A 25,313-nucleotide genomic window follows, 5' to 3' on the forward strand; every position below is an offset into this window, starting at 1 on the left:
CCATGGGGAGAGCAACAGCTTTGACCTCATTCTCAGTGGTCAGAATCATCAAATCATATAGGTCCAACTTTGAGGAAGCCTGTTTCCAACATGTAAAGTTGCTGTAGCTGCAGAAGGTACTGAGGTTTTTTTTTTCCCCCCTTCTCCTTCACCTTAAGTTGATATCTCTAAAAGAAAAGCATGAGGTTTCAGAAGCATGTAATTTATGGAGGGTGTACTCTCAGGAGAAACCTACAAGGAGGAAGGAAAGCAGGAGAGGACAGGAGATGGGGCTGATCAAGAATGTAGTCTCAGGTGGTCTTGGCCGGATCCACAGCGGGGCTCTGGGGCACAGACAGCCCCACAGGGTTGTTTCGGCCTTAAAGCAATAGGGCAGGACTGCTTTACTCTGTATCAATCAGTCTTTGACCCCAGGGGTCGGCGGAGGGGAAGGGAGACATTGCACAGTCTCCCAGGGGAGACAGTTTCCATTAGCTGAGGGCAATTCTGGGAACAAAGAATGATCTGCAAACCTAGGCATCTGGGAGGTGGGTGCAAGGGCCCCAGTAGAGAGGATCTGGGCAGGACACCAACAACACCCACTACCTCGGGATTCTACCTGCGCTGCTTCAGCTAGAGCAGTCATTCCCCTTTTCCATGCTCTACAGCTAGGAATTTTGCTAATTTTTTAGTCAGAAAAAGAGCGCTACATTTGAAAAAAGTTTGATAGGCAGCCACCGTATGAAAGCATGTTAAGAGCTGTAGGCCATGGGAACTGGCTGCTTACCCCCTAATGCACCACGGCATCATACGGCAGAAGGAGGGTGAACGGGGGGTCTGGGGGGAGAGGTGGTGGCCACGGCTGTTACCCAGTCTAAGCTTCTACTGCTTACCCCACGACGGGCCAGTAAATCGAGAGACAAGGCGTGTGTGCTTGGTCGTTACAGACTTTTGGTGCTGGAAGATTCAGGTAATGTTGACGCTTGGTATAGAGACCACACTTTGAGTACTGCCACTGAGATACCTTCATCCTTGTGGAATCCATCCTCTTAATTTACTGCTGTGGCTGTAATTACATACAGATGTTCTCTTGACTCAAGACGGTCTGCGTGTATGTAAGGGCTCAGGCCATAGCCTCTGTCACCCCACAAATGGCCAGAGTGAACTCAGCTGGCGAGGAGGGAAGCGCCAGGACCACGCTGGGTTGGCCCAGCCTCTCTCCCCCTCCCATAGCCCCTGCCTCCTTCCCCAGCTGTGGACTTGGATAAAGAAGGCAAAGGAGGTCTTCATATGGTTGAGACTAACTTTGCTCAAACAAACAACTTTTGGGGTTCATTTTGAAACAACTGGGAAATCAGACCTCTAAAAAGGTTGCTGTCCCTCCATTTGGAAGTCATATTGGCTTGTGAAAAGCAGTCTCTATCCCCTCTGGAAATAAAGGAACAGATGGCCAACCGAAGGTTCAGGAAGGAGGCAGGGACACCTCCCAGCTGTACATCTCCTTGGCAGGGGTTTCACGTTCGAGGACATACTCTAGTACATGCACAGCATGAGCCTGCCTTTTCCGGCCTATTCCTAGAAGTTTTGTTATCCTCCAAACATGCTCATTCCTTTAAAAGTCATTAACAGAAAGGCAGGAAGTTGCTTCACTTCCAGAACCTTGCAGAGAACTACCTTAAAGACCTGGATAGAAAATAGTAAGTGTGTCAAATCAGAGCTATAGTTACAAGTGCTGCAGGAAACCCAAGGAGCCCTGTGCCAGCTGCTTTGGGAACTTGCATAGAAATGGCACTGGGAGAGCTGAAGCCACAGACAGCCGGCCGTAAGATTCCGTAGCTGCTGCCTTCATGCATCTGGGAATCTGCTTCGTCCCTGTCTGCTGGGAAGACAAGTACAGATTCTTCCATGTATTGTGTCACAGCAAGCAAAGCCAGCTGCATAATTTACAGATCTAGTGCAAAATGACAGTAAGAGCTCCTTGTTCAAACATATTAAGAATTTCGACAGCAACAGCAGAGGATTAAACCAAACCCAGGGCTCTTCTCAGTGCAGGGCTTTGAGTGACCATACACAGGTGGTGACCCCACGAAGCTGGCCCTGCAGTGCAATCCCCACTACAGGGTTTGGCAGAGCCAGGGGGAAGGGGAAGGGAGAGGGGATGGACATTTCCCTAGGCCTTGCTGTGCAAGGTGATCCGTGTACATCATTCCATTTCTTCCTCATTTTACTGATGAGGAAACCACAAAGGTCAAGGCTAAGGAAAGCAAAGTGACTTCCCCTGGGGCATGTGACTGATACGAGTCTACACTGAAATTTGTACCCAGTTCTGGCTCTAAGTTCCCGTTGGTTGTTTGCTGGTTGGTTTGCTGCTTCTTTGATTTACCTTTTCCACATCTACATTCCAAAGCAGTAACGGCTTGTAGGGAAAGCGCTATATCTGTTTTCAAATTTTATTCCCTTATGAGGCTAAAGAAAGGGTAAATATTCAAAAACTATTTTTAGTGAATAAAAGGATTAATACATTCTCTGGGTCCTGGTTCAGTAGCAACAACAACAACAATAATAGGGGAAACACAGGAAGAGAGGATGAAGGAAAGGAGGAGGAGGGAGGGAGGGGAAGAGTGAGTATGAAAAGAGGAGAAAGAGGACAGAGGAAGGACTGGTCACTACATACCACTCTCCAGGCCTTATTTTATTTAACCTGCACAGAGCCTTCCCAAACAGCTCTTGTTTTTGTGCCCACCTTAGAGATGAGAAGCCAGAAGCTTACAGCCATTGGTTAACTCTCCTGAGCCTCCCCACTCTGTGCGTAGCTGAGGCTGGGTGCTGAAGGCTGCTCGCTCTCGCGCTTCTGTAAGGAAAGCCATGCAGGTTGTGTCCCGTGTCGGGCTGAGTCGCACCGCCCGTCCAGTGGTAGGTATAGTGTTCCCCTCCAGTGAGGCACAGCGAAATCACTGTAGTGCAGATAGTAAGAGCAGGTGCCATGTACTGGGTCCCTGTCACCCAGGTACTTTGAATCCAGTTTCTGATCCTTACAACAGTCCCTCTGTGGTAGGTTAATATTTGTTCCAAACAACAGGTGAGCAAACTGAGGCTGAGGCGGCGGTAACTCGTCCAGGTGAATGGTCAGCCTTATTTTAAAGATCGTTGAAGACTCGTCATTCAAATCTAGAGCAGGGGTAGGTATTTAATTGCCTTTCCTCGCAAAATCCCATTGATATAACAGATAACGTAGGTTAAAAGATTATGTCAATGACGGTGGTAAAACAAGAAATGATACCATCAGCAGGCCAGAATTTGTGAGGAAATTGTGGAAGATATGAAGCAGAGAGCATTGAAGTAATGGAGAAAGCAGATAAGAGAAAACTTGTCCAAAGCAGATTCTGGAGTTAATAGTTACAGCCATGAGAGCAGATGTTCCCAGCAGAGCTCAGGAGATCCCCCCACCAAGCTGAGACTTAGCAGATGCAAAGAGCAAGGGTGGTCTTGGCAGTTACCCACCCAGAGGCTCTGTCATTCTTCCTCATTCCCCAAGGATGCCAAGAGCTAGAAATATACGCTCCTGCTGGAGGCTAACACCTCTGGACTTATGTCTAAACAACCTAAAGCATTAGCCTAGGAAGTCACCCAGAATGGATTCAGGGGCCAGACAGAGGAGAAGAGCCCAAGATAACTCCTGACTTCAAAAACTGTAACTCCAAGAAAATAATAGACAGAAGGCAGCTCTACCCAGCAATAAAATGTATGAAAGCATTCAACTCTCAAAGTAAAACCCTCCATATGTTGGGATTTGTGGGAGCCTCCATCCTGCCTTTTCGATCCCCACCCAGATATCCTAAAGCAGAGGCTGCCTGTCAGCCTTCCCAACTCAGATGGATCCAGGGAGTGAGGTACTCAGAGCCGTACCTGCAGAGGAAGCTCATCCCAGCTACCTGTGTGATCAAGCTAGTTTTTCACCCATAAATAAGAACAGACAACAAAAGCGTAGGTAAGAAGGATGAGTAAGCACAACTAAATAAACTAACCGAGGGAAATGAGAGATAACACAAGGATTATGACTAAAATAACTTTTTTTATTGAAGTATAGTTGATTTATAATGTTTTAATTTCTTCTGCATAGCAAGGTGATTCAGTTATACATATATATACATTCTTTTTTTATATATTCTTTTCCATTATGATTTGTCACAGGATATTGAATATAGTTCCCTGTGCTATACAATGGGACCTTGTTGTTTATCCACTCTCTATATAATAGTTTGCATCTGCTAACCCCAAACTCCCAACCCATCCCTCCCCCACCCCTCCTCCCCCTTGGCAACCACAAGTCTGTTCTCTATGTCTGTGAGTCTGTTTCTGTTTTGTAAATAGGTTTGTGTCGTATTTTAGATGCCACATATAAGTGATATCATATGGTATTTATCTTTCTCTTTCTGACTTACTTCACTTAGTATGATCATCTCTAGGTCCATCCATGTTGCTGCAAATGGCATTATTACAGCTGAGCAATATTCCATTGTATATCTGTACTGTATCTTCTTTATCCATTCATCTGTCGATGGACATTTAGGTTGTTTCCATGTCTTGGCTCTTGTGAATAGTGCTGCTATGACCATAGGGGTGCATGTATCTTTTGGAATTAGAATTTTGTCCGGATATATGCCCAGGAGTGGGATTGCTGGATCATACGGCAACTCTATAAAATTACTTTCTAATTGGTATCTTCAGAGAGATTCAAGAAGTATTGTGACAGTATCAAAAGAATTCGTTTCTATTTTTTTAAAAAAAGGGACAACCAATGCTAGGAATGAATTTTTGGAAAAAATAAGATTTCCAAAATCTAAAAAAAAATTAATGCAAGGCCTGAAAAATACAACGAACAAATATGAAGACTGCATCAGTAAAATGGAAGGTGAAGTAGGGTAATTTCCCAAAAGAGATAGAAAAGGAAAGATAATTTATAAGATAAAGGTCTGGAGATACTGAAAGTGGAAACAGGAAGCCAACAGGTCATCTACACTAGGACAGAACAGCTGAAATGGAGGTCAGAAGATAATTAAAGAAACAAGTAGAAAAAAATTAAGGATTTTTTAAATATGAAAAATAAATAAAATTAATAAAAAGTTAAGTAGAAAAATATTGGATTCAGAAATGTTCAAAATGAAAGCAATTTGTGAGCAATAAAAGTCAAATGTAAGTGTCAAGCAGTAAAAGCGAAAATATAAGAATGATATGAAAAGTAAAATTGAAAGAACTATACATACACAATTAGCAGAGTCATAATGACCTTTCTAAACTTCGGGAATAGAGAAAAATCCCTAAATGTCTCCGGAAATTAAAAAACAGGTGACCTTCTCATAATGAAAATGAGTCACATCAGGCTGAGTGAGTGTAAAAGTCAAAGGCACCATGGTTTCAGATTCTAAGGGAAGAAAGAGTACATTCAACTTGGAATCCAAAATCACGACATTGGGATGACTCTGGAAAAGAAAGTCATCATCTCTCTCGAAAGAGCATAGATACAAATTAAATACTGCATAAAGTATTCACAAAGCCATCAGTATATTAAATAATGAATTTCTCATAACCAAGGAGAATGGACCCCCAAAAATCATGGGCAGCAAAACATTTAAAATGTATGTAATTCCCTACTTTGATTTTAAAAAAAAAAAAAAGGAGAAAATTGCTTTGACTCCACTGTTGCAGAATCAATTGGAATTCCTGATTATCAAAAAGATTCCTGGTACACTAGGATGTGTTTACTTGCTAAAGACTATCCACCAGAAAACTGAAGCAAACACCCCAATGTAGCAGTGAATCATGAGTCCCCTTAAAGTGAGGAACAAGACAAGCTCACTCTTGCCTGTGTTATTCAACAATGCTCCAGAAATGCCAGGATGGGAAAATAAGCAAGAAGAATAAATAGTAAAATGAAGAGACAAAATTGCCATGACAAGCAGTTTATATGAAAGTCTGTTTAAAATAATCAAGTGAAACTCTCATGACTAATAAAGACAATTCTGTAAGCGACAAGCTCAAAATACAAAATCCATTAATTTGCTTTACACCAGCAAAAACTATGACATACTGAAGAATATCTTTCACAAGAAGTATGTATGTGCAATGTGAAGAAACATGCCAACATTATGGAAAGCAAATAAGGAGACCTAAATTAGTGTAAAGGCATGACATTTTTTAGATTAGAAGAACTAATACTGTAAAGATGTCAATCCACTCTAAATAAATACATAAACTCAAGTGAGTTCCAATCATATAACAACAGCATGTTTTTTAAAAATGAAAACCAGCAAGTCCATTCCACCATCCTTCTTGGGGAATTAGTGGCAGTTCTCTAAGCCACAGCCTCTTCATTTGTAGTATTGGGATCATAATGAAACCTACTTCAAAGGGTAATTGTGACAATTAAATGCGTAACACATGCAAAGCACTTACCACAATACCCAGCCCATAAGTTGCACCCACCAATATTAGTTTTTATTATATTACTCTTATTAAATGTACCTGTGCATGCAGATATACATATGATAATGTTTATTCGAGCAGTGCTTGCAATAGCTAAAATTAGGGCAGCCTCAAGTTTCCATCACTATTATAATGATTAAGTACAATGCATTATATCCATAGCATGGAGAAATATTAATAAAATTAGTTATTTCTGTCTATAATCTGACATGGAAAAAGCAAATCACAGGACAAAATGTGCAGGATAATTTATGTATGTAAAAAGTATCAAAATAAATAGATGATGGAAATTTTTTACTTCTTTTAATTGAAGTTTTTATTGAAATAATTATAGATTCATATGCAATTATAAGAAATAATACAGAGAGATCCCTTGTACATTACACCCAGTTTACTCCAGTGATAACATTTTGCTAAATTATAGCATAATATCATAAGCAAGATATTGACATTAATAAAATCCACCTATTTTATTCAGATTTCCCAAGTGTTACTTGTACTCATTTTTTTAAAGAAATTTATTTATTTATTTTTGGCTGTGTTGGGTCTTTGTTGCTGTGTGCAGGCTTTCTCTAGTTGCAGCGAGCGGGGGCTACTCTTTGTTGCGGTGCATGGGCTTCTCATTGCGGTGGCTTCTCTTGTTGTGGAGCACAGGCTCTAGGCTCACAGGCTTAGTAGTTGTGGCTCGCAGGCTCTAGAGCACAGGCCCAGTAGTTGTGGCGCACGGGCTTAGTTGGTCCGTGGCATGTGGGATCTTCCCGGACCAGGGATCGAACCTGTGTCCCCTGCATTGGCAGGCAGATTCTTAACCACTGCGCCACCAGGGAAGTCCCTACTTGTAATCATTTTTTTAAAATTTTTATTGGAGTATAGTTGATTTACAATGTTGTGTTAGTTTCAGGTGTACAGCAAAGTGAATCAGTTATACATATACATTTATCCACTCTTTTTCTTTTTAGATTCTTTTCCCATATAGGCCATTACAGAGTACTGAGTAGAGTTCCCTGTGGTATACAGCAGGTCCTTATTAGTTATCTATTTTATATATAGTAGTGTGTATATGTCAATCCCAGTCTCCCAGTTTATCCCTCCCCTCCTCATCCCATGGTAACCATAAGTTTGTTTTCTACATCTGTGACTCTACTTCTGTTTTGTAACTAAGTTCATTTGTACCCTTCTTTTTAGATTCCACATGTAAGCAATATCATATATTTGTCATATACTGATTTGATGGAAATTTTTAAGTAAAACTATATGTGAGTAAATTCATAGAAATTCACTGGTGCCTGGAAATGGAATTTTGGATGAATGACAAATGAATTCATATGTAGATGAATGAATCACACGGACTTGGGTTTGATTCTTGGCTCTGCCATTCAAAAGCTGTGATCTTAGGTACATCGTTTAACCTCTCTAAGCCTCAAGTTCCTCATCAATACAATGGGATTTATATTACTTCTTTTTCAGGGTTGAGACAAACATTACATGAGGAAGCACGTATAGATTTCTATCACAGTACCTGGTATATACTATATGTTCACTTAAATGAGAGCCATTAGGTCTATTCAAAAAGTCGTATGACATTTTACAGCTAAAAAAGGCTGGAATCCTATTTCCCTATTTGGGTAGACTATTGCTTATTTTATTAAAAAAAACAGCAACACCTTAGTACCTGCCAGAAATGCAAAAGGCCTTTCCTGCTGCATAAACGTGACAGACAGTCCCAGTGGTTCTCAAAGGTATCGTGCTTTAATTTCTGGCACAGATTCTAATTAATTGGAACAAGCCAGATCCCATAAACGAAAAGTGCTGTAACCTGGGGGTGACAACTGATAACTCATAGCTGTTCAGAATTCCATTTCAAGAGCGGGTACAGCCCCAGGAGACCGCCTCCATGACCAGATTTCCAGAGGAGAGAGTCCTTGCGCATTTCCTGGGGCTTTTACTGCCTTTATATGAGCAGCCTTGTTAATGCCATTGTATTTATTTAGTTAAGGTAACACACCGCTATGAACCACCAAAGTTCAATGGCTTAACACAAAAAATACGTTTATTTCTCTCATCTGACAGTCCAAAGTGGGTGTATGACTTTCTGTTGCTGCATAATAAAATACCACAAATTTAGCACCCTAACACATCTATTTAACCTCATAGTTTCTGTGGGTCAGGAATCTAGGTACAGGTTAGTCGGCTCCTTTGCTTAGCATCTTCCGAGGACGAAATTAAGGTGTCAGCCTGCTCTACCATCTCATCTGAGGCTCGGGGTCCTCTTCCAAGCTCACTGGTTGTGAGAAGCATTCAGTTCCTTGCAGCTGCACGACTGAGGTCCCCATTTCCTTGCCAGCTGCAGGCCAGGGATGCTGTCAGTAACTAGAAGCCACCTTGGTCCCAACTGGAAGCTTGCTTCTTCTTCAAGCTTACTTCAACAGGACGGTCTCACTCCAGCCTGCTAGGATGGCGTTTTATACAACACGGCACAGTAATAACCCTGGAGTGATGATCCCATCACTCTTCTCATACAATGTAATCTAACCAAGGAAGTGACTATCCCGTCATATTCACAGATCCTTCCCATACTGTAGGGGAGGGCATAATGTGCTCTTGCTCCCCTGTGGCCTTATCTTCTTCTCCTGCCCCCTCCTTCCTCCTTCATTTCCTCCTCCTTCACCTACCGCTAGTTCAGTCGGTCTCCACCAGGGAGCGCCATACGTTTCCAAAACTCTGTTAGTTGCCTACCCCAGAGCCATTTACTCCTTTCTCCTTCCTTATAAAATGCTAATACTGCTCTGGTGCCCGCCCTTCTCTTTATCGCCCTGTTCTTCGGGAAACAGTGTTCTCAGCCCGTGCACCAAGAAGGTAAATCCTGACTGGTCTAAGTGGATCATTCTCCTTGCCAGTGATTGGTTTAGGAAGGACATGTGGTTACAGTTCTGGCCAATAAGAAGGGAAATCTGATGGTGAGCTTGAGGGAAAGGTTTTCCAGGCAGGCTGGTAAGAACAGACATAAGGGGAGATGCCATCACCCTCCTGCTACTGAATATTTGCAAACTGGCAGCCATTTTTTTGACCATGAGGGAAACCAGCTTTAAGGCTGGGATGAAAAAGGCAGAGTAATCTGTTAGAACCTGAATCCTCTGTGATGTCATTCTGCTGCTGAATTAGCCATCCCTAGTGACTCCTGCATTACGACCTCGTGTTATGTGAAGCAGTATCATTATGCTTAAGCCAGTTTGAATCTAGGTTTCCTAGCACTTGCAGTCGTAGGTACCTAAATGATTGTATGTGGCTGGGGGGATATCAATCTTAAATTGTGGCACCCACCCCAGAGCAGAGTGAATCAGTGTGAAATATTGTGGTTCCCTTGCTTTACATACTGTAGTTGGAAATATTAATGATGTTGATGAAGATAATGATAACAGCAGTTACACAGAGAGGAGTTAGCTCTGTCCAGGGAATGATGTCAAAGTTACCAGCATGAAATCTGCAAAATCCATTGCCCCTGATTTTACTGAATGGCATCTAGAAGGATATAAGTATAGATTTGACATGTTCCCTATAGTCTTCCAGATTCAGTGCTCCCCGGTTTGAAAATCCAGAGTAAATGTGCCAAGACAGACTTCAGAGGAGATGTTAATGATTTTGGCGTTAAGATCTTGAGTGAGTGCCTCTCTCCAATTCAAATCAAGGAAGCAGGGTGGTCCAAATCAGAATTTAGCTGGTTTATGCATATTGGGCCAACAGTATTGATTTTCCCCATATAAAATTCACTCTAAATGTTCTTTTTAATTTTGTTTGTTTGTTTGTTTTGCCGTAAACATGCATCCCAACAGTATGGATGATATAAACCGTGTGGTCCTTGGCCCAGAAAACCAAGTGAACTCTTGGGGGAATTGTGTCCATCAGAAGTTTAGTTGGCTAATAATGCTGAAAGCAATTCATCTGCTTCTACACAGTGACTATAATTTGAAAGGTGTCTTGTAGCCACTCAATCCTTTCACACACATCTGGAGGAAGAAATAGAGAAGGCAAGTCACGCATTAAGTTGTCAAGGTAAAATGCTCTAGGTAAATGGCTCCATAAAGCCAAACAGAATGAACATTCAACGGGCAGAATATGGAGAAATCTGTCAGCCTTCCATTTATATTTTACATAAATCCAATAAACAGATGAGGCAAAACTAGGGCATTTTGCAAAACTCGAGAGATTCGTTCATTTTTATCGAGTCACATTGCTCGGGATAGATTAGCAGTTAGTCTCTAACAAGAATGGAATTTTTTCTTTTCAAAGTATATGGAAATGAGAATGGAAGCCAAACATCATCTGGGGTGGTCTATTTTTAGAGAAAGTGATTTGCTGAGGGTATTTGTCATTCATTCAGGAGGACAGCCAGCCCTGAGCCATGGCAGGCATCAGTAGTAATAGCCAGCTCTTGCAAGGAAAAGAAAATAATCCTTCCATTCTTGAAAATCATTAAAAAGGAATGTTATCAAGTCAAATGCAAGCAAGACAGGCAGCAAGGGAATGAGAAAATTTAAGGCATTTTCTGTATATATGCATGTATGTACCGTAAATGTAGATTTTCTAGTGTGTGTTTCTCAGTGCACTGGTGTGAAAGTGTGTGTTCAGTGGGTTACGTGTGTCTGTATTACATGTTTCTGTGAATGTAAGTGATAATAGCTAATATTAATTGGGTTTATCCTATGTCTCAGACTCTGTGCTAAAAGCTTTATGGAGATTATCTCTTTGCATTATCTCTACAGCCTATGTTTTCCATTCCTGAAGAGGTTAATAGAGCTATTAGAAATCAAAACCAGGCCTCAGACCCAGACAGCTTGACCATTTCAGGCAGTCAGCTCCCCAGAGCCCTCTGCCACTGATTACATTACCATGCTGCAGAACAACCATGTTTATATGTGTCTTTGTGTATTTTTTGTTTGTTTTGGAGACAGTCTTAAAGGGGAGCAGTTCTATTATCTGCATTAAAATAGTATCGGTAGGTATATTTCTCACAAACACACCCATCTTCTTGGTAACATATTAATGGGTTCAGCAGCAAAATGAGTTTGAAAAGCTAAAATCTCAGAGTGTTTGTTTGGATCCCTGGTTGTTGTTTGTCTTCATCTTCAGACAGAGCCCACACAGTTCATTCTGGTGCCTCGCATCTGGCCTCTGGCTGGTAAAAATCGGTGTGATGTTTGGGACTGGAAATTTAGGGGATTTGAACTCTCTTTAACCACATCTTTCCATGGATCTCTAGTAGTCATCTCAAAATTAGCCCATCAAAAACAAATGCCCAGTATTCATCTCCTCTCCCCATCAGACATGCTTCTTCCCACTGTCCATCATCCCAGTAAATGGCCATTTCTCCAGTGGCAACTGCTCAGGACAAAAATCCTTGGATTCATCTTCGGCTTCTCTCTTTTCCTCACACACCACATCCAACTCACTAAGAAACCCTACTTCAGAATATGCCCAGAACACACCATTTCTTACTATTTCCACTGCCATGGCCCTCGCTTAAGCCATCATCTGTCTATGAAAATGTTAGTCCTTTCTCCATGCATAAACCAGTGCAGTCCTTTACAGATACAGATCACTCAGTCAGGCAGTGTCTTTCCATCACACTGGGAATAAATGCAAAGTCCTACCCCAAGGCCTCTGAGGTCCTGCAGGACCAGCCTCTGCGTGTGTAACCTTATCTTTGTCCTCTGCCTCCTCAACTCCCTCTCGGTCTGTCCTAGTCACCGGTGCTCAAGCTCCTTGGCGTTCCTCAAACACACAGAACGTATTTCCAGCTCAGGCTGGGAGGATGACCAGGATGAAAATGTGCTGGTGGGGATGTTCTAAAGTGGCCCTTAAAAGAAGTATCCAGGGGGCTTCCCTGGTGGCGCAGTGGTTGAGAGTCCGCCTGCCGATGCAGGGGACACGGGTTCATGCCCCGGTCTGGAAAGATCCCACATGCCGCGGAGCGGCTGGGCCCGTGAGCCGTGGCCGCTGAGCCTGTGCGTCCGGAGCCTGTGCTCCGCAACGGGAGAGGCCACAACAGTGAGAGACCTGCATACCGCAAAAAAAAAAAAAAAGAAGTATCCAGGACAGCCAGGCAGTATTTGGCCAACAAAGTTGCACCCTCATCATAGGAATTGAAACCTTGGCAGCTACGCCCAGGAGAGTGTTCCTCCAGGGTGAGGTCTTTGAAAGGCAGTGATCAGAGGCCCCATATCTCCATTAAGCCAAGAGATGCGGCTTTGCAGGTGGCACACGTGTACCTTGTGATGAGGCGACAAGCGCAGGGCACAAGCATGGATTTGGCAGTCTTGAGAAACCTGAATCTGATTCCGACTCCGCTGCTTACTGTCAGCATAACTGTGGGCAGACACTTAGCCTTTCGGAGTCTCATTCTCCTCTTAGTTCAGAATTTTGCAGTGATTTACTCTCCTGCAATAATAGTTTGGGTTTGTCAAAAATCTACATATACCCGTGGGAGGGTAGCATGTAAGTGCTGTACCAGTTAAGAATATCAGCTGGACAGGGCTTCCCTGGTGGCGCAGTGGTTGAGAGTCCGCCTGCCGATGAAGGGGACACGGGTTCGTGCCCCGGTCTGGGAAGATCCCACATGCCGCGGAGCGACTGAGCCCGTGAGCCATGGCCGCTGAGCCTGCGCGTCCGGAGCCTGTGCTCCGCAACGGGAGAGGCCACAGCAGTGAGAGGCCCGCGTACCGCAAAAAAAAAAAAAAAAAAGAATATCAGCTGGACAAGTTATAGAAAATATTGGTTAAAGGGACCAAAAAATCCAACTTACAGTAATTTAAACAAGTATGGGTTGGTTTTTCTCACATAGTAAGAAGCCTAGAGATAAGAAGTTGCTGGCCTTGGCTTAGCTACTCAGCAAAGCCATCATGATCTTCCTTTTCTCTGCCACCTTGGCCTGTTGGCTTATGTCCCCATTGTCGTGGGATAGCAAGAGGGCTGCTGTAGCTCTAGACGTCATGTCTGTGTTCAAGACAAGAAGGAAAGAGAGAAAGGTAGGAGCAACCAAGTCTTCCCTCTTTTATCAGGAAAGCAAAACTCTGGAGAAATCTACATTGGATGTACATTGCCTTGGCCAGAACTGTGTCATAAGCCATTTCCAGCCGTCAGGAAAGCTGGACACACTGCTGTTCCAAGAAAAAATGGAGGTTTTGTAAGGAAAAGAGAAGTAGGGACCGGAAGTTGGGTACACAGCTAACAGAGTCTGCCTTGGGCGGGGGGGCAAACACAAAAAAAAGCAGAGTCCTACAAAAATAAAAAAGGTTGAGAACTGCTTTGGGAGTGATATAAAGTTGATTGAGACCTAATCCAATCTACAAGGAATTCACAAATCTAGGGTGGGAGACACATAAAAAGAGAGTGAATACGATACAAATTGAAATAAGAACTGGACCTGTGATGCAAGCATTATGTTATGGTACACTCAAGGAGCAATTACTTCTGATTGGAATGATGGAGGCGTCTTCATGGATCTATTTGAGCACTTCCTACGTACCAGGCATTTCAACACTAATTGCAAAGGTCTCCCCAGAGAACAAGACAGAAAACCTGCCTGGCTTCATGGAATTCACATCTTAAGGACACAGACAAGAAACAATTAAACAAATAAAATGAACTCCAATTGTGACAATCCTGTCATAGCAGGTGGCTTTCTCCAAGGGTGAGAGGGTGTTCCCAGACAGAGAAACAGCATGAATAGAGGCGCAGAGGCAGGAAAGTCTATCCTCCTTGGTCACTTATGGCTGAAATTCCGAGTGAGGGTGGAGGAACGTGGTCAGCTTGGGTTGGCTGCAAATGCCTGGCTTGGTCAGAGTAAGCAGGACTGATTCTTGGCTTTATCACTTACAGTATGTCCTTTACCACTCTGACTCCCAGGACATCATCTACAAATTGGAATAATAGTCCCTCATAGAGCTGTAGGGTGGGTTTAATGGCACAGTGCCACACAGTCACTGCCTGATGAGGTGGATTGGAGGATTAAAGGAGATGATACACGTGAAGTTTTAGGAATAGTATGTGACACATCCGAAGGACTCAAATGTCAGCTGTAACTAATACCATGCTTGTTGTCCTTGTTACTTCTCCTCCACAGAAATGAGGAAGTTAACACAAGCTGGCTTCCTCCTCCATCCTCCACCCCCTCACTACTTGTGTTTTGTTACTACAACTCGTGGTATTTTTATTACTGTTAAAACTAAATTACGTGTCATCTGTTCTGAATTACGTGTCATCTGTTTCATTAAGTATTTATAATAGGTGAATTGTCTTTGTGAACTGTGTATACCAGTCATTTTAACTTAACCATGTTGAAATTATTTCAAGCGCAAGTTCTTTTATGCCTCGAGTTTTCCATATTTTCCAGTGCTTTTGTTTTCTCTGCTCCTGAGTGGTCATTTGTCTGGGTTGAGAATACTTGGGTCATAACTTTGTCTTACATTGTTTCACATTGGAGAAGAGAAACTTGAAGTGAGTCTAAGGTTTCTTTCTTCATGGGTGACCCACTTTCCTGCCTGCGTGTTTGGATGTCCTCCTTTTCTTTTGACGCCTTGACGTTCTGACAGGACACTTGAACTTGCTGGCAGGAAAAGAGATAGCTCTTTTCACCAGGCTGACCGGACACATGATGGTTCCCTCATTGATGGGTTTGTCTTCTTCCCTCATTTAGCCCAGGAATTCTCTTTTATCTTTGAATAATGCTGCCGTTCCAGTCATTCTGAAGTCTTCTTCAGGATCCAGTTATTTCTTTATGTCTTCTCTAATGATTTTCATCTTCTTGTATCTTTGTAATAAGTCCTGTGTTTTATGGGAGCTTCTCAAACATAACCCCACATCGTAGGATCACGTTTCTGCAGAGTGAGTCCTTGTTGCTTTTACCTTTCCTGTTTTAAATTTTACTGTGGTATTTACTGCTTGCTACAAATTCTTTTCTTAACTCTAGCGAATCCCTTCCTTTCTAACTGAGTTTGATCATCTCAGCTTTCGTATCTTATTTTTCAGAGATTATATGTTTCCAAATGTATTGAAAGCACAGAGTGTATATAAAGTTTACTTTTTATTCCAATAGTAAGTGTTTTCACAACTATGTTCTTCCTTTACCACCTGAGTGGTATATTTACTTATGTTTTAGAGGTTTTCACACACACCATATTATTGGTTTATGTTTTATGTTCTTTCATTTCTAAATGAAACGAGTTTTTCAAGATCTGGAATTTCTGCCTAAATATAGTGAGAAAAGTCGCCTTTGATCACTTTAGGAGTCAGGTAGATGTTGTTAGGGTCCTTGTATTATGTCTTGAGCTAGAAGGGAGGTCAATGTTAAGTACATATCATTAGTTGACTGAGACAGCAGCCTCAGGAATCACATAGAATAAGCAAATGGTACATCTTCAGTAAATGTCGGCCGTTAAGAGCAGCAGCAACATTGATCAATTTTGACTCCATAGAATTTTAAATTCATCCTACGCAAACGCGTTGAGTAAATAAAGTCAGAGATGAGTGACAAACTGAGGGGAAAAGGAGAGGAAAGTTTTCATCTCACTTGGGGAGATACATGGGCAGATATTCATTTTACAGCACTAAACTCAGTCTTGTGAGTGAAAAAAGAAAGCATGGGAGATGTAACTCACTCTTTAATTGTGGTCTAATATTCCATCGAATGGGGTACTGGATTAATTAACTGTTTCTCTATGGATGAACATTTGATTGCTTCTAGTATTTTCTTGAGGCAGAGACCTGCATTTTTTCACCAAAATCCATTTTCATTTCTTCCTGGCTGTACAAATGGCAGATGAAGTTTTTATAAATCTATAAACTATGTTCATAACAATAAAAAGATCTATAAACTACTAGATAATGATTAAATTTTGAGCAGTTATTTTCTGCCCAGATAGCAGTTCATAGGTACCATTCCCTAATAAAACTAACCAGGGCTCCTTGGAGAAATGCTGGCTGCAAGACTGGAACAGGGAAAATATAAGATAAGCCTGGAGAACCCTGTAGTGTTAGCAAGTAAGGAAGTCTTCAGAAATATTCAGGGCATGTGGAAAAGGACACAGATTCAAACCAGAAGGAGCTTCCAGTGACCAAACCTGGGACAATTAGAGTAACAAAATGATGGTAGTAGGAAATTGTAACTCAGAATAAAGCAAAGATCCATCAGTCCATACTAATAGAAACAAATAATTAATAAATAGGTGAAGAGGAGGAGAATACTAATTAATTAATATAGAAGGATAATGGAAATAGACTATCACCATTAGGCAAACACCAGGTAATAAGTTTTGCAGGCAAGAATCATCGATGGATGTTGAAATTAGAGGACAAATGCATGATGAGAAACAGGATATTTACATCATCTCAAAGTAGTTCCCCTACATGAAACTCATTCATGACAAAGAGAAAAATAGTAACTTGACAGTGGAGCAGCCTGGCTAATATCACCTCAGCCCACTGACCAAAGTTAGTATCACCAGTAATAGGACATACTGATGTCAGGTACCTCCTAATATGCTGCATTGAGAAGAACACATCACTTTTGTCCTGTTCTTACTGAAAATATATAACCTCAATCTAATAATGAGAAAACATCAGACAAACCCAAATTGAAGGACATTCTACAAAATACTGTTTTGTAAACCTCAAAAAGGTAGAGGTTATGAAAGACAAAAAAAGACTGAGGACCTAACATAGATCGAAGAGACTAAGGAAATGAAACTAAATGCAATATGGAATCCTAGATTGGATCCTGGACCAGAAAAAAAGGCATTATGGGACAACTGGAAAAATCTAATAAGATCCATAGATTAGTTAACAGTTTTATATCAGTGTCAGTTTCCTGGTTACAATCAATTTACTATATTGTACTATGTAAGACGTTAACATTAGAGGAAAGTGAGTGAAAGTTACACGGGGATTCTACTATTTTGCAATCTTTGTATTACTAAAATTATTTTTAAATAACAAGTTCAAAAAAAAAATAGGTCATGCAGTTTTCACTGTGTTGCTCTTTCATAGGTGAGCAATCCAGAGCCCTGCTGAATTGAAGAATTCAGAATAATTTTCTAACACCTAATAGCTAATGTTTAATGTCAGTAGTTTTTTTTTTTCCACATTTGGTGTAATCTAACTCTGGGGATTTTTCTTAATTATCTGAAAGAAGCAGATCTGTTGTTCATTTGACAAAAGAAACCGCCCTTAGCCCTTATCTTTAGCTAAATAGATTGTTAAAACCAGACAAAGCATCAGATGGGGCTTTAAACGGAATTGGGATTCTATTTGCTGCTCTGATTCTCCAAGCTGCTATTAAAGCAAAAACCGTTTACTAGGTTTCTATAAATCTAACGTGCAGCTTTAGAGGGGTTCTGCAGTGCTTTCAAAATGAAAAATCAAGGATCAGAAACAGTGTATGAAATACACAGAGGATTCAGCCTGTAACTTGACAATCCATTAGCCACTTTATTCAACACCTAAGTAAGTTTTTCTTGAGTTAACAGAATACAAAATAGCAGAACCAGGGTATGGAAAAGTCCCCAGATGTAGACTCAGATACTTATGTTCAAGTTCTTTTTTCTTTAATTGAAGTAGAGTTGACTTACAATATTATATTAGTTTCAGGTGTACAACATAGTGGTTCAATGTTTTTATAGATTATATTCCATATAAAGTTACAAAATATTGGCTTATCCCTGTGCTGTATGTTACATCTATGCAACTTATTTATTTTATACCTAGTAGTTTGAACCTCTTACTATCCTACTATATATGTATATGTGTGTGTGTGTGTGTGTGTGTGTGTGTGTGTGTGTGTGTATCTGAATCACTCGCCTCCTGTCTAAGTCTACCTTCCTCCAGCGTCAGTCCAATTTATAGCCAGAAGGACTTGACGTGCAGAAGGTGTGTTCTGCTCCTTTGCTGGTTCCAGGCCCTCACCTCTGTGGGGCTCAGTCTCACAGAGCGATTGCTTCATAGCCCCCCCTCGCAGTTAGCTTTGCTGGAGATGGAGGGTCCTCTTCAAAATAAGTGCTGTGCTCCCAAGGGCTCGTGACTCCCTTCCCCTGTATCAGTGAGGATGTGCTAGGTTACGGTTCGGTAACAAACACTCCAAGATGATCCAGGAACTCTTCCTTCCTGCTCCTTTGGCAGTTCCAGCCCCTCTGCTGGGTCTGGGCCGTAGGATGGAGGGAAAGGGACAAGAGTCTTGGCGGCCCACAGTTTCTCACCTGTTATGTAGGTTACTGCTGCTTCTCAGGCTAGCCCTTTCGGGCTGATGATGCTCCATTGCTGGTCTTAGTGGGGCTTCTCTAGAAGGCCCCCTGCAAGGGTGTTCCCCACCCCCGACGCCATACAGTTCCCTGAAGTAGAACACTGACTTCACATGGTCCCGGCCACCTTCAAATGGGCAACAAGGCACAATCCTACCACATGTTTGGAAGGTGGGGAGAACAGCACTGTATTGCTGTGTACACACGATAGATACTCAATGGTTCAAAACACCAGCCATCTCTTTAGTTGATGATCCTATGGGTTGACAGTTTGAGCGGGACTCAGCTGGACAGTTCTACTGGTCTCATCTATGCTCCTTGATTCCCTGCAGGGAGCAAGGTGGGTCTGCTTCAGGGGTGTCACTCGAGTGATGAGGGCTTCTGGACTGTGTGTCTTTCATCGTCCTTCAGGCTATATCGGGTTTGTGCATATGGCAGTTTGGCAGGTTTCCAAGAGGGCAAACAGAAGCATACAGGGCATCTTGAGATTTGGGCTTGGAAGTGGCTTAAAGTTGCTCTGCCGCCTGCTGTTGGTCAAATTTCCCAAACCAACAAGATTTGAGGAACTCCAGCCTTGATGGGAGGAGCTGCGAGGTCACCTTGCAAAGGGGCATGGGAAGGGGAAGGTAGAGAACTGTGGCATCCACCCCAAGCACTAAGACCACCACATCTTCCTGATCTTCTGTGGGAGAAGTTGGGGGGGGGGCTGATGGCTAGATTAGGTGGCTAGACTCGGCAAGGCCAGATCAAGACATCTTGTGTGTCCAGTAGGGGTGTCTGACCACACTTGATGGAGGTCTTTATTAGAATAGTGTGATGAGCACTTGTTTTGTCTACAGCTTTGGGGCTTAGACATCAATTCCAGGCAACAGGCATGGATATTCAATCACAAAAGGAAAACTGCCTTAAAGGTGAAGTGACCTACTACAGGTCATGCAGCTGCTAAGTGGTTCATTTCTTTTATCTGGGGAGAGGGGAAACGATGCACTAAGGGCTGCTGATTAAAAAGCATAATAAATGCCAGAGACTTAAAAGGCCGCTGTGGCTGGGATGGGCAGAGCAAGGTGGATGGTGTGTGAGCTGTCGCTGGGATCCAGAATCTACCAGTCCCTGGAGCCCATGGCAAGGAGCTTTTCTTTAAATTTATAAAGAACAAAGGAAGCTCTGTGAAGGATTTTAAACAACAGGCTCACATCTTGTTTCCAAAAGACCCTTCCGGCTGCCATGTGAAAACTAGATTGGAGGTGCAGACTGGACCAAACCGAGTTAGGATTCCTCCAGCCCCGTGTGGTGCCACTCCATGGGTCCCAAAGGCAAAGGAGAAATGGTCTAGTTTGCCATGAGCAAAACCGAGAGGCAGGGCACAGGGAGGAGCAGAGAAAGTCAAATGGATAATTTCACACCGTGCCCTCCTCAAACACACGCACACGCACACGCACTGCTTCGGACCCAAGCAGGCTTGAGAAGTTCCGGCTTGTGTTCTGTGATACTTTAGCCAGATTAATTCCGAGTCAGACAGTGACCTCCTCTGCTTTGCGATGTGAACAGACAGATGGCTGCCAAGGGACCACAGCAGAGAAAGACCAGCAGAGACCCCAGCATGAGGGACCCAGCCTTTGAGCCCAGGAGTTCATACAATTAATATTTCCAGTGATTCCAATTCAAAAGGCAAATGGTGTCCAAAGCGGTGGGATATTTTGACAACACGTGGGTGGGAGGGCAGGGAGGCAGAGAGGAGGGGCAGGCGGTGGAATAGGGGCTGCTGACATCACCCGCCCCCTCAGGGACATCTGTGAGCCTCCCCAGGGGCTGAGGAAGTCCGTAGGAACAGAGCAGTCCATGGAGCAGGCCTCAGCCCCATTGCACGATTGATCGTAAGTCTGTTCTGTCATTGCATTGCAGCTCCAGAAACTAAAACGATCACTTTCTTTCAAGACCAAGAGTTTACGGAGCAAAAGTGCTGACAACTTCTTCCAGCGAACCAACAGCGATGCGAAACTGCAGGCCGACATGCTTTCGGAGGTCAGCCCCAGCTCCAGCCTGCTCCCTGCCCCCGGATGCCTGACGTCCACAGTCACCAGGGCCGGCCTGTACCCAGGCGGCGGCAAGGCCCACGCCTTTCAGGAGCACATCTTCAAGAAGCCCACTTTCTGTGATGTCTGCAACCACATGATCGTGGGTAAGCCGTCCCTCTGCCTCCTCCTCCAGGTCCCTGCATCCCTGCAAAGCCAGGTGAGAGGGGTGTACCTGAGTCCAGGTCCCCGTGGACAGACTCTGAGTCTGTCTGATATGCAGGAGGGTTGTTTGGGAGCGTTTGGGGTGACAGTGTGTGTCAACAGGTAAGGGAAGCAGGGCTGGGTGGAGGGAGACGCTGGGTTGTGGTACAGATGGAAGAAAGCTTCCAGCCGATCCCCAGGGAGCTCTCAAGCCCCGTACAGTCATCTCACATTGAGGCCAGAGGTCTGTGACTTTGTACCCCTGCATCACCTCTCACCGGGTACGGGCAGCCCCCAGGGAGGGGGCAGAATCTTGAACAGAGCAGTTCTTTTTAGCTAAGGGCAGTTAAGGGAGAGGGAATCCGTGGGAGGCAATCACGGTGCTGGGCAGTTGGGGTTCGAACGCCTCTGTTCTGCAGGGAGATCTGAGTGACGCATTGCAGGGTCCTCTCCAGTATGCGTGGCTGTGTCTATCTGGGGTCGCCTGGGCAGGGGGTCTGTGGCTTGGTGCTCCAGGTGAGTGACATAGACAGGCAGCTGTGGAAGGCAGGAGACCTCAGGGAGGCACTGACCCAGGCAGGACAGGGGATTTGGTTGGAATGGTGATTACAACTCTGGACCCGGACAGGACTCACTCCTGGTACCTCAGAGAAATGGTGATAGCCTGAGCATCTTGGGGGTTGTGCCCAGATGAAGAGAATGGCCTATAAAATGTCCCAGCTAGAAGGAAGACCTGAGCCATTGAGAGCCAGGTGCACAGAAATTCTGCAGTTAACACTCTTCTGCCTGTCCCACGGTAGAAACCCAGTAACCAAACAGATGGAGGAAACCAGAAAGGTACTTTGGGTGGAACTCAGAGTGAGTTGAAACCCGTTGTTTCAAGAACAGCAGCGTGTCCTGGTGATGGACGGGTCACTGCAGAACAAGAGAGGAGGGGGAAGGAGATGCCCATGTGTGCTCTCAGGGGGCAGTTAGGATGTACCCACCCTAGGAGAAGTTGAAGGGCAGAAGGCTGGAATTAAGAGAGGAAATGAGGCTGGGAATCAGACGATGCAAGGCTGACCCAGATGGGGACTGTCCTCCTGACACGGTGCTGATCCTGCAGACATGAAGCCAAGCAAAGCCTAGAGCACCTGGACAGCCACTGAGAGGGTAACAGGTGTGAGAGACAGGCCTTCCCCACGTGGGGTCCCAATGCCAGGCCCACGCCATACCTCCTGCTCACTTACGGCCTGGGTGCTGCAGCGCTGGGCTTGGCCGTGAAGGCTTCAGGGAAGAACACTTTAAGATCAAGAGCCTGTTTCCCAAGCTGGGAGCCAGGGCCCAGTGTGGCCTGATATGTCGTTCATCACACCTTACAGCTCCTCAACCCTGAAACCCACCCTTCCCAGCCCCCCGTTTCCCCTTCAGTACCCATTTCCCGTGGCCCAGCACCTCTTCTGAGTATGACAGTTGTCTCAGGTCGGATTCCCTAGAAGCAGAGCCTGACATGGGGACTCAAGTGCACGTAATTTATTGAGAGGGTGCTCTCAGGACAAGAGGGAGAGAGGGAAGCGGATGGAGAAGGGGAGGAACTCAACTAGGAAGCGGTGTTAGGTGGATCTTGCGGGAGTCTGGAGCATGAATTTCACCAGCTGGTCCTTCCTTGAGGCCAGCCTTTGGTATCAGTGGGCTTCCCTCCTCCTCCCATGATGGAGGTCATTTCAAACCCCTGAGCAAAGTGGCTCATGTTCTGCCGATGGCAATTTTCGGAAGAAAGGGGCAGCTGTGAGCCACGAGCAGCCAGCACACATACCACCAGTGTTATTAGTGAGGTTTCGCTGCTATAACGAATTGCCACAAACTTGGTAGCTTTAAACCACACAGATGTATTATCTTATAGTTCTGGAGATCAGAAGTCCACAGTGAGTCTCACTGGGCTAAAATCAAGGTGTCCACAGAGCTGCATTCCTTTCTGGAGGCTCTAGGGGGGAATCCATGTTCTTGTCTTTTCCACCTTCTAGAGGCTGCCCACACTTTGGCTTGTGACCCCTTTTTATCTTCAGTGCAATGAAGCGTGGCAGTGGCAGGTCACGTCTTTTTCACACCACTATCCCTTTGGTCCTGACTCTCCCCCTTTCCTAAAGATTCTCGTGATTACACTGGACCTACCTGGGTAAACCAGGATCACCTTCCCATCTCAAGGTCACCTGATTAGCAGCCTTACTTCCATTTGCACCCTTGAGTTCCCCTTGCCACGTAACATAACTACTCACCAGTTCTGGGGATTAGGACATGGACATCTCTGGGAGGCCATTGTTCTGTCTATACCTACCTAGTACGGGGTATCTGGGTAGGGCATCAGCAGTGTCCACCATGGCAATAGAAGAAAACCTTAGTTGAAGATCACAAGACTGGCCTCCGTGGATTCCTTTCCATGCTGTCTCTGATGCCAGTCATGTGATAGTTATATTCCAGCCAAAGGCTTTGTGATGTCACAGGGTGAGAGGCCATCTTACTTTGAAGTGGGCAGAGAGGTACCTTTCCATATGGTACACAGAATGGGGAGAGCGCGGACCCATGTTTTGCTCCTGGCTATTCCCATGAAACAATTAGCTCCTTCCCTTCCCAGATGAAATGAGATGAGGGAGTGAGGACGGTAGAAAGACCATGCATGTAGAACCAGACAGCCTGGATTAGAGCCCCGTGCAGCTGTGTGACCTCGTGCCAGTGACTTGCCTTCTTTGAACCTGTGTCCTCATTTTATGCGGAGATGATAATACCACCCTCAGGGTTTTGTGTGGACTAATGAACTGGTAGAAGGGAAGTACCAGGCATCTAATAGACCTCAGTAGAGGAAGGGTATTGGAATTGATATCATTATCATTATTATTAAACAAGAAAATAGTCATTTTCCTAAGGAAGAGAAAGCTATTTAGAGGGTAAACCAAATTAGAGTAACAAAAAAAATTTTTGACACTTTATAGCCATAAATAATTTTAAAAATAATGTCATGGTAACAAAATAATTAGTCCCTCATCTACACAGCAGTGTTTTACATACACCTTAAAGATTGCCTCTGGTTCTGCATTTCCCATTCCGTGAGGGATTTGAACAAGCAAGCAGGTGTCTAGAAGAGAGTGATCAGAATGGTGAGTGGTGTGCCAAAATAAGATTGTGAGGAAACCCTGGGAGTTTGGTGTGGAAAAGACTTTGGATGTGCAACTGTGTTTTAAAATACCATATTGGAAAAGTCAAGAGACTTACTCTCTGTGCCTTTAGAGGGAAGGGTTGGGAGCAAGGGTTAAAGTTAAAAGACAAATTTCAGGGAGAATATAACCATTTAACTGAGGCATTTGACCAGTAATTGAAGGGCCTGCCTTATGAGTAATGAGTAGTTTAACTTCTGCCAGGCATAGGTCGTCTTGAAGATCTTCCCCTACTTAATTATCTGATATTCTTTGAAATGAGCCTCTGCTGCTTCCCAAAGAGACCAGTGTCTGTCATCATTGAACGTGGAAATGTCAGTGGTTTCCAGTGTAGCCAGGAAGGCAGGGTTCTGCGGTGTCCTTCACCCTTGGCCAAGAACCAGTTGGCGGGGGAAGGGTGTGTGTGTGGGGGTGTTTATTCGAAATGGGGAGCGGCATCAGCCACTTTTGCAACCATACACACAGGCCTGTCCTCATCCTCAGAAAACCATTCTCTATTCACACTGTCATTTTCTAGTCACTATTATTATTCATGTTCTTCCTTCTAACAGGCCACATTTAGGAAGAGTGCTTTGTGTCAGTCAAGGATTTCCGAAAAATCGCCGTATCACAACTACTCTAAAACGCCAGTGTGCTCAAAACAGCTTTCTTTTACTCTTACTCAGCATCTTCAGATCACCTGGGGCTTGGCTGATCCAAACTCAGCTCAATTACTGTGTCCTCTCTCTCTTCCTTATCTCTTACCCTTTCGTTGGACCCATGGGCTGCGCATGCCATGTCCTTCTAATGGCAAGGACAAGTGGAAGCATACAGAGCTTCCAGAGGGCCTTGGGTTGGAGGAACCCAACTGTCACTTCTGTGGATACTCCACCGGGATGTGGGTCAAACCCATGTCCAGGGATGGAGAAGTGCACTCTGCCCCCAGTAGCAGGGATAGCAAAGCCACCTGCGAAGGACAGAGTGAAGAATGTTAATAATCCAGCCTACCACTGGGCTTAGGATGGCCTCTGCACTACGGAGCCTTTTTTGTCTGGGAGACACTACTAAGTCTTAGAGCTAAACTACCTTCCACGTCCCTTCTGCATCTGGAAGTGATGCCTGGCATCTGACCATTACCATGGCAGGGAGGGGGTCTCATCATGTCTTGTGCTCAGAACTCT

At 44.0% G+C, this 25,313-nt stretch overlaps 1 protein-coding gene across 2 annotated transcripts in view; it reads left to right on the forward strand.

The window, feature by feature from the left end:
- STAC (SH3 and cysteine rich domain) overlaps positions 1 to 25,313 on the forward strand; it is a 101,905-nt gene that overhangs the window by 15,431 nt on the left and 61,161 nt on the right. For both annotated transcript variants that reach the window (XM_082663644.1, XM_082663645.1), the window contains exon 2: positions 20,652 to 20,928. In XM_082663644.1, the coding sequence (XP_082519770.1) occupies positions 20,652 to 20,928 (277 nt within the window). The remainder of the gene's footprint in view (positions 1 to 20,651; positions 20,929 to 25,313) is intronic.

Source organism: Grampus griseus (genome assembly GCF_964374135.1).
Source record: "Grampus griseus genome assembly, chromosome: 10".
In the NCBI taxonomy this organism is placed as follows: Eukaryota; Metazoa; Chordata; class Mammalia; order Artiodactyla; family Delphinidae; genus Grampus; species Grampus griseus.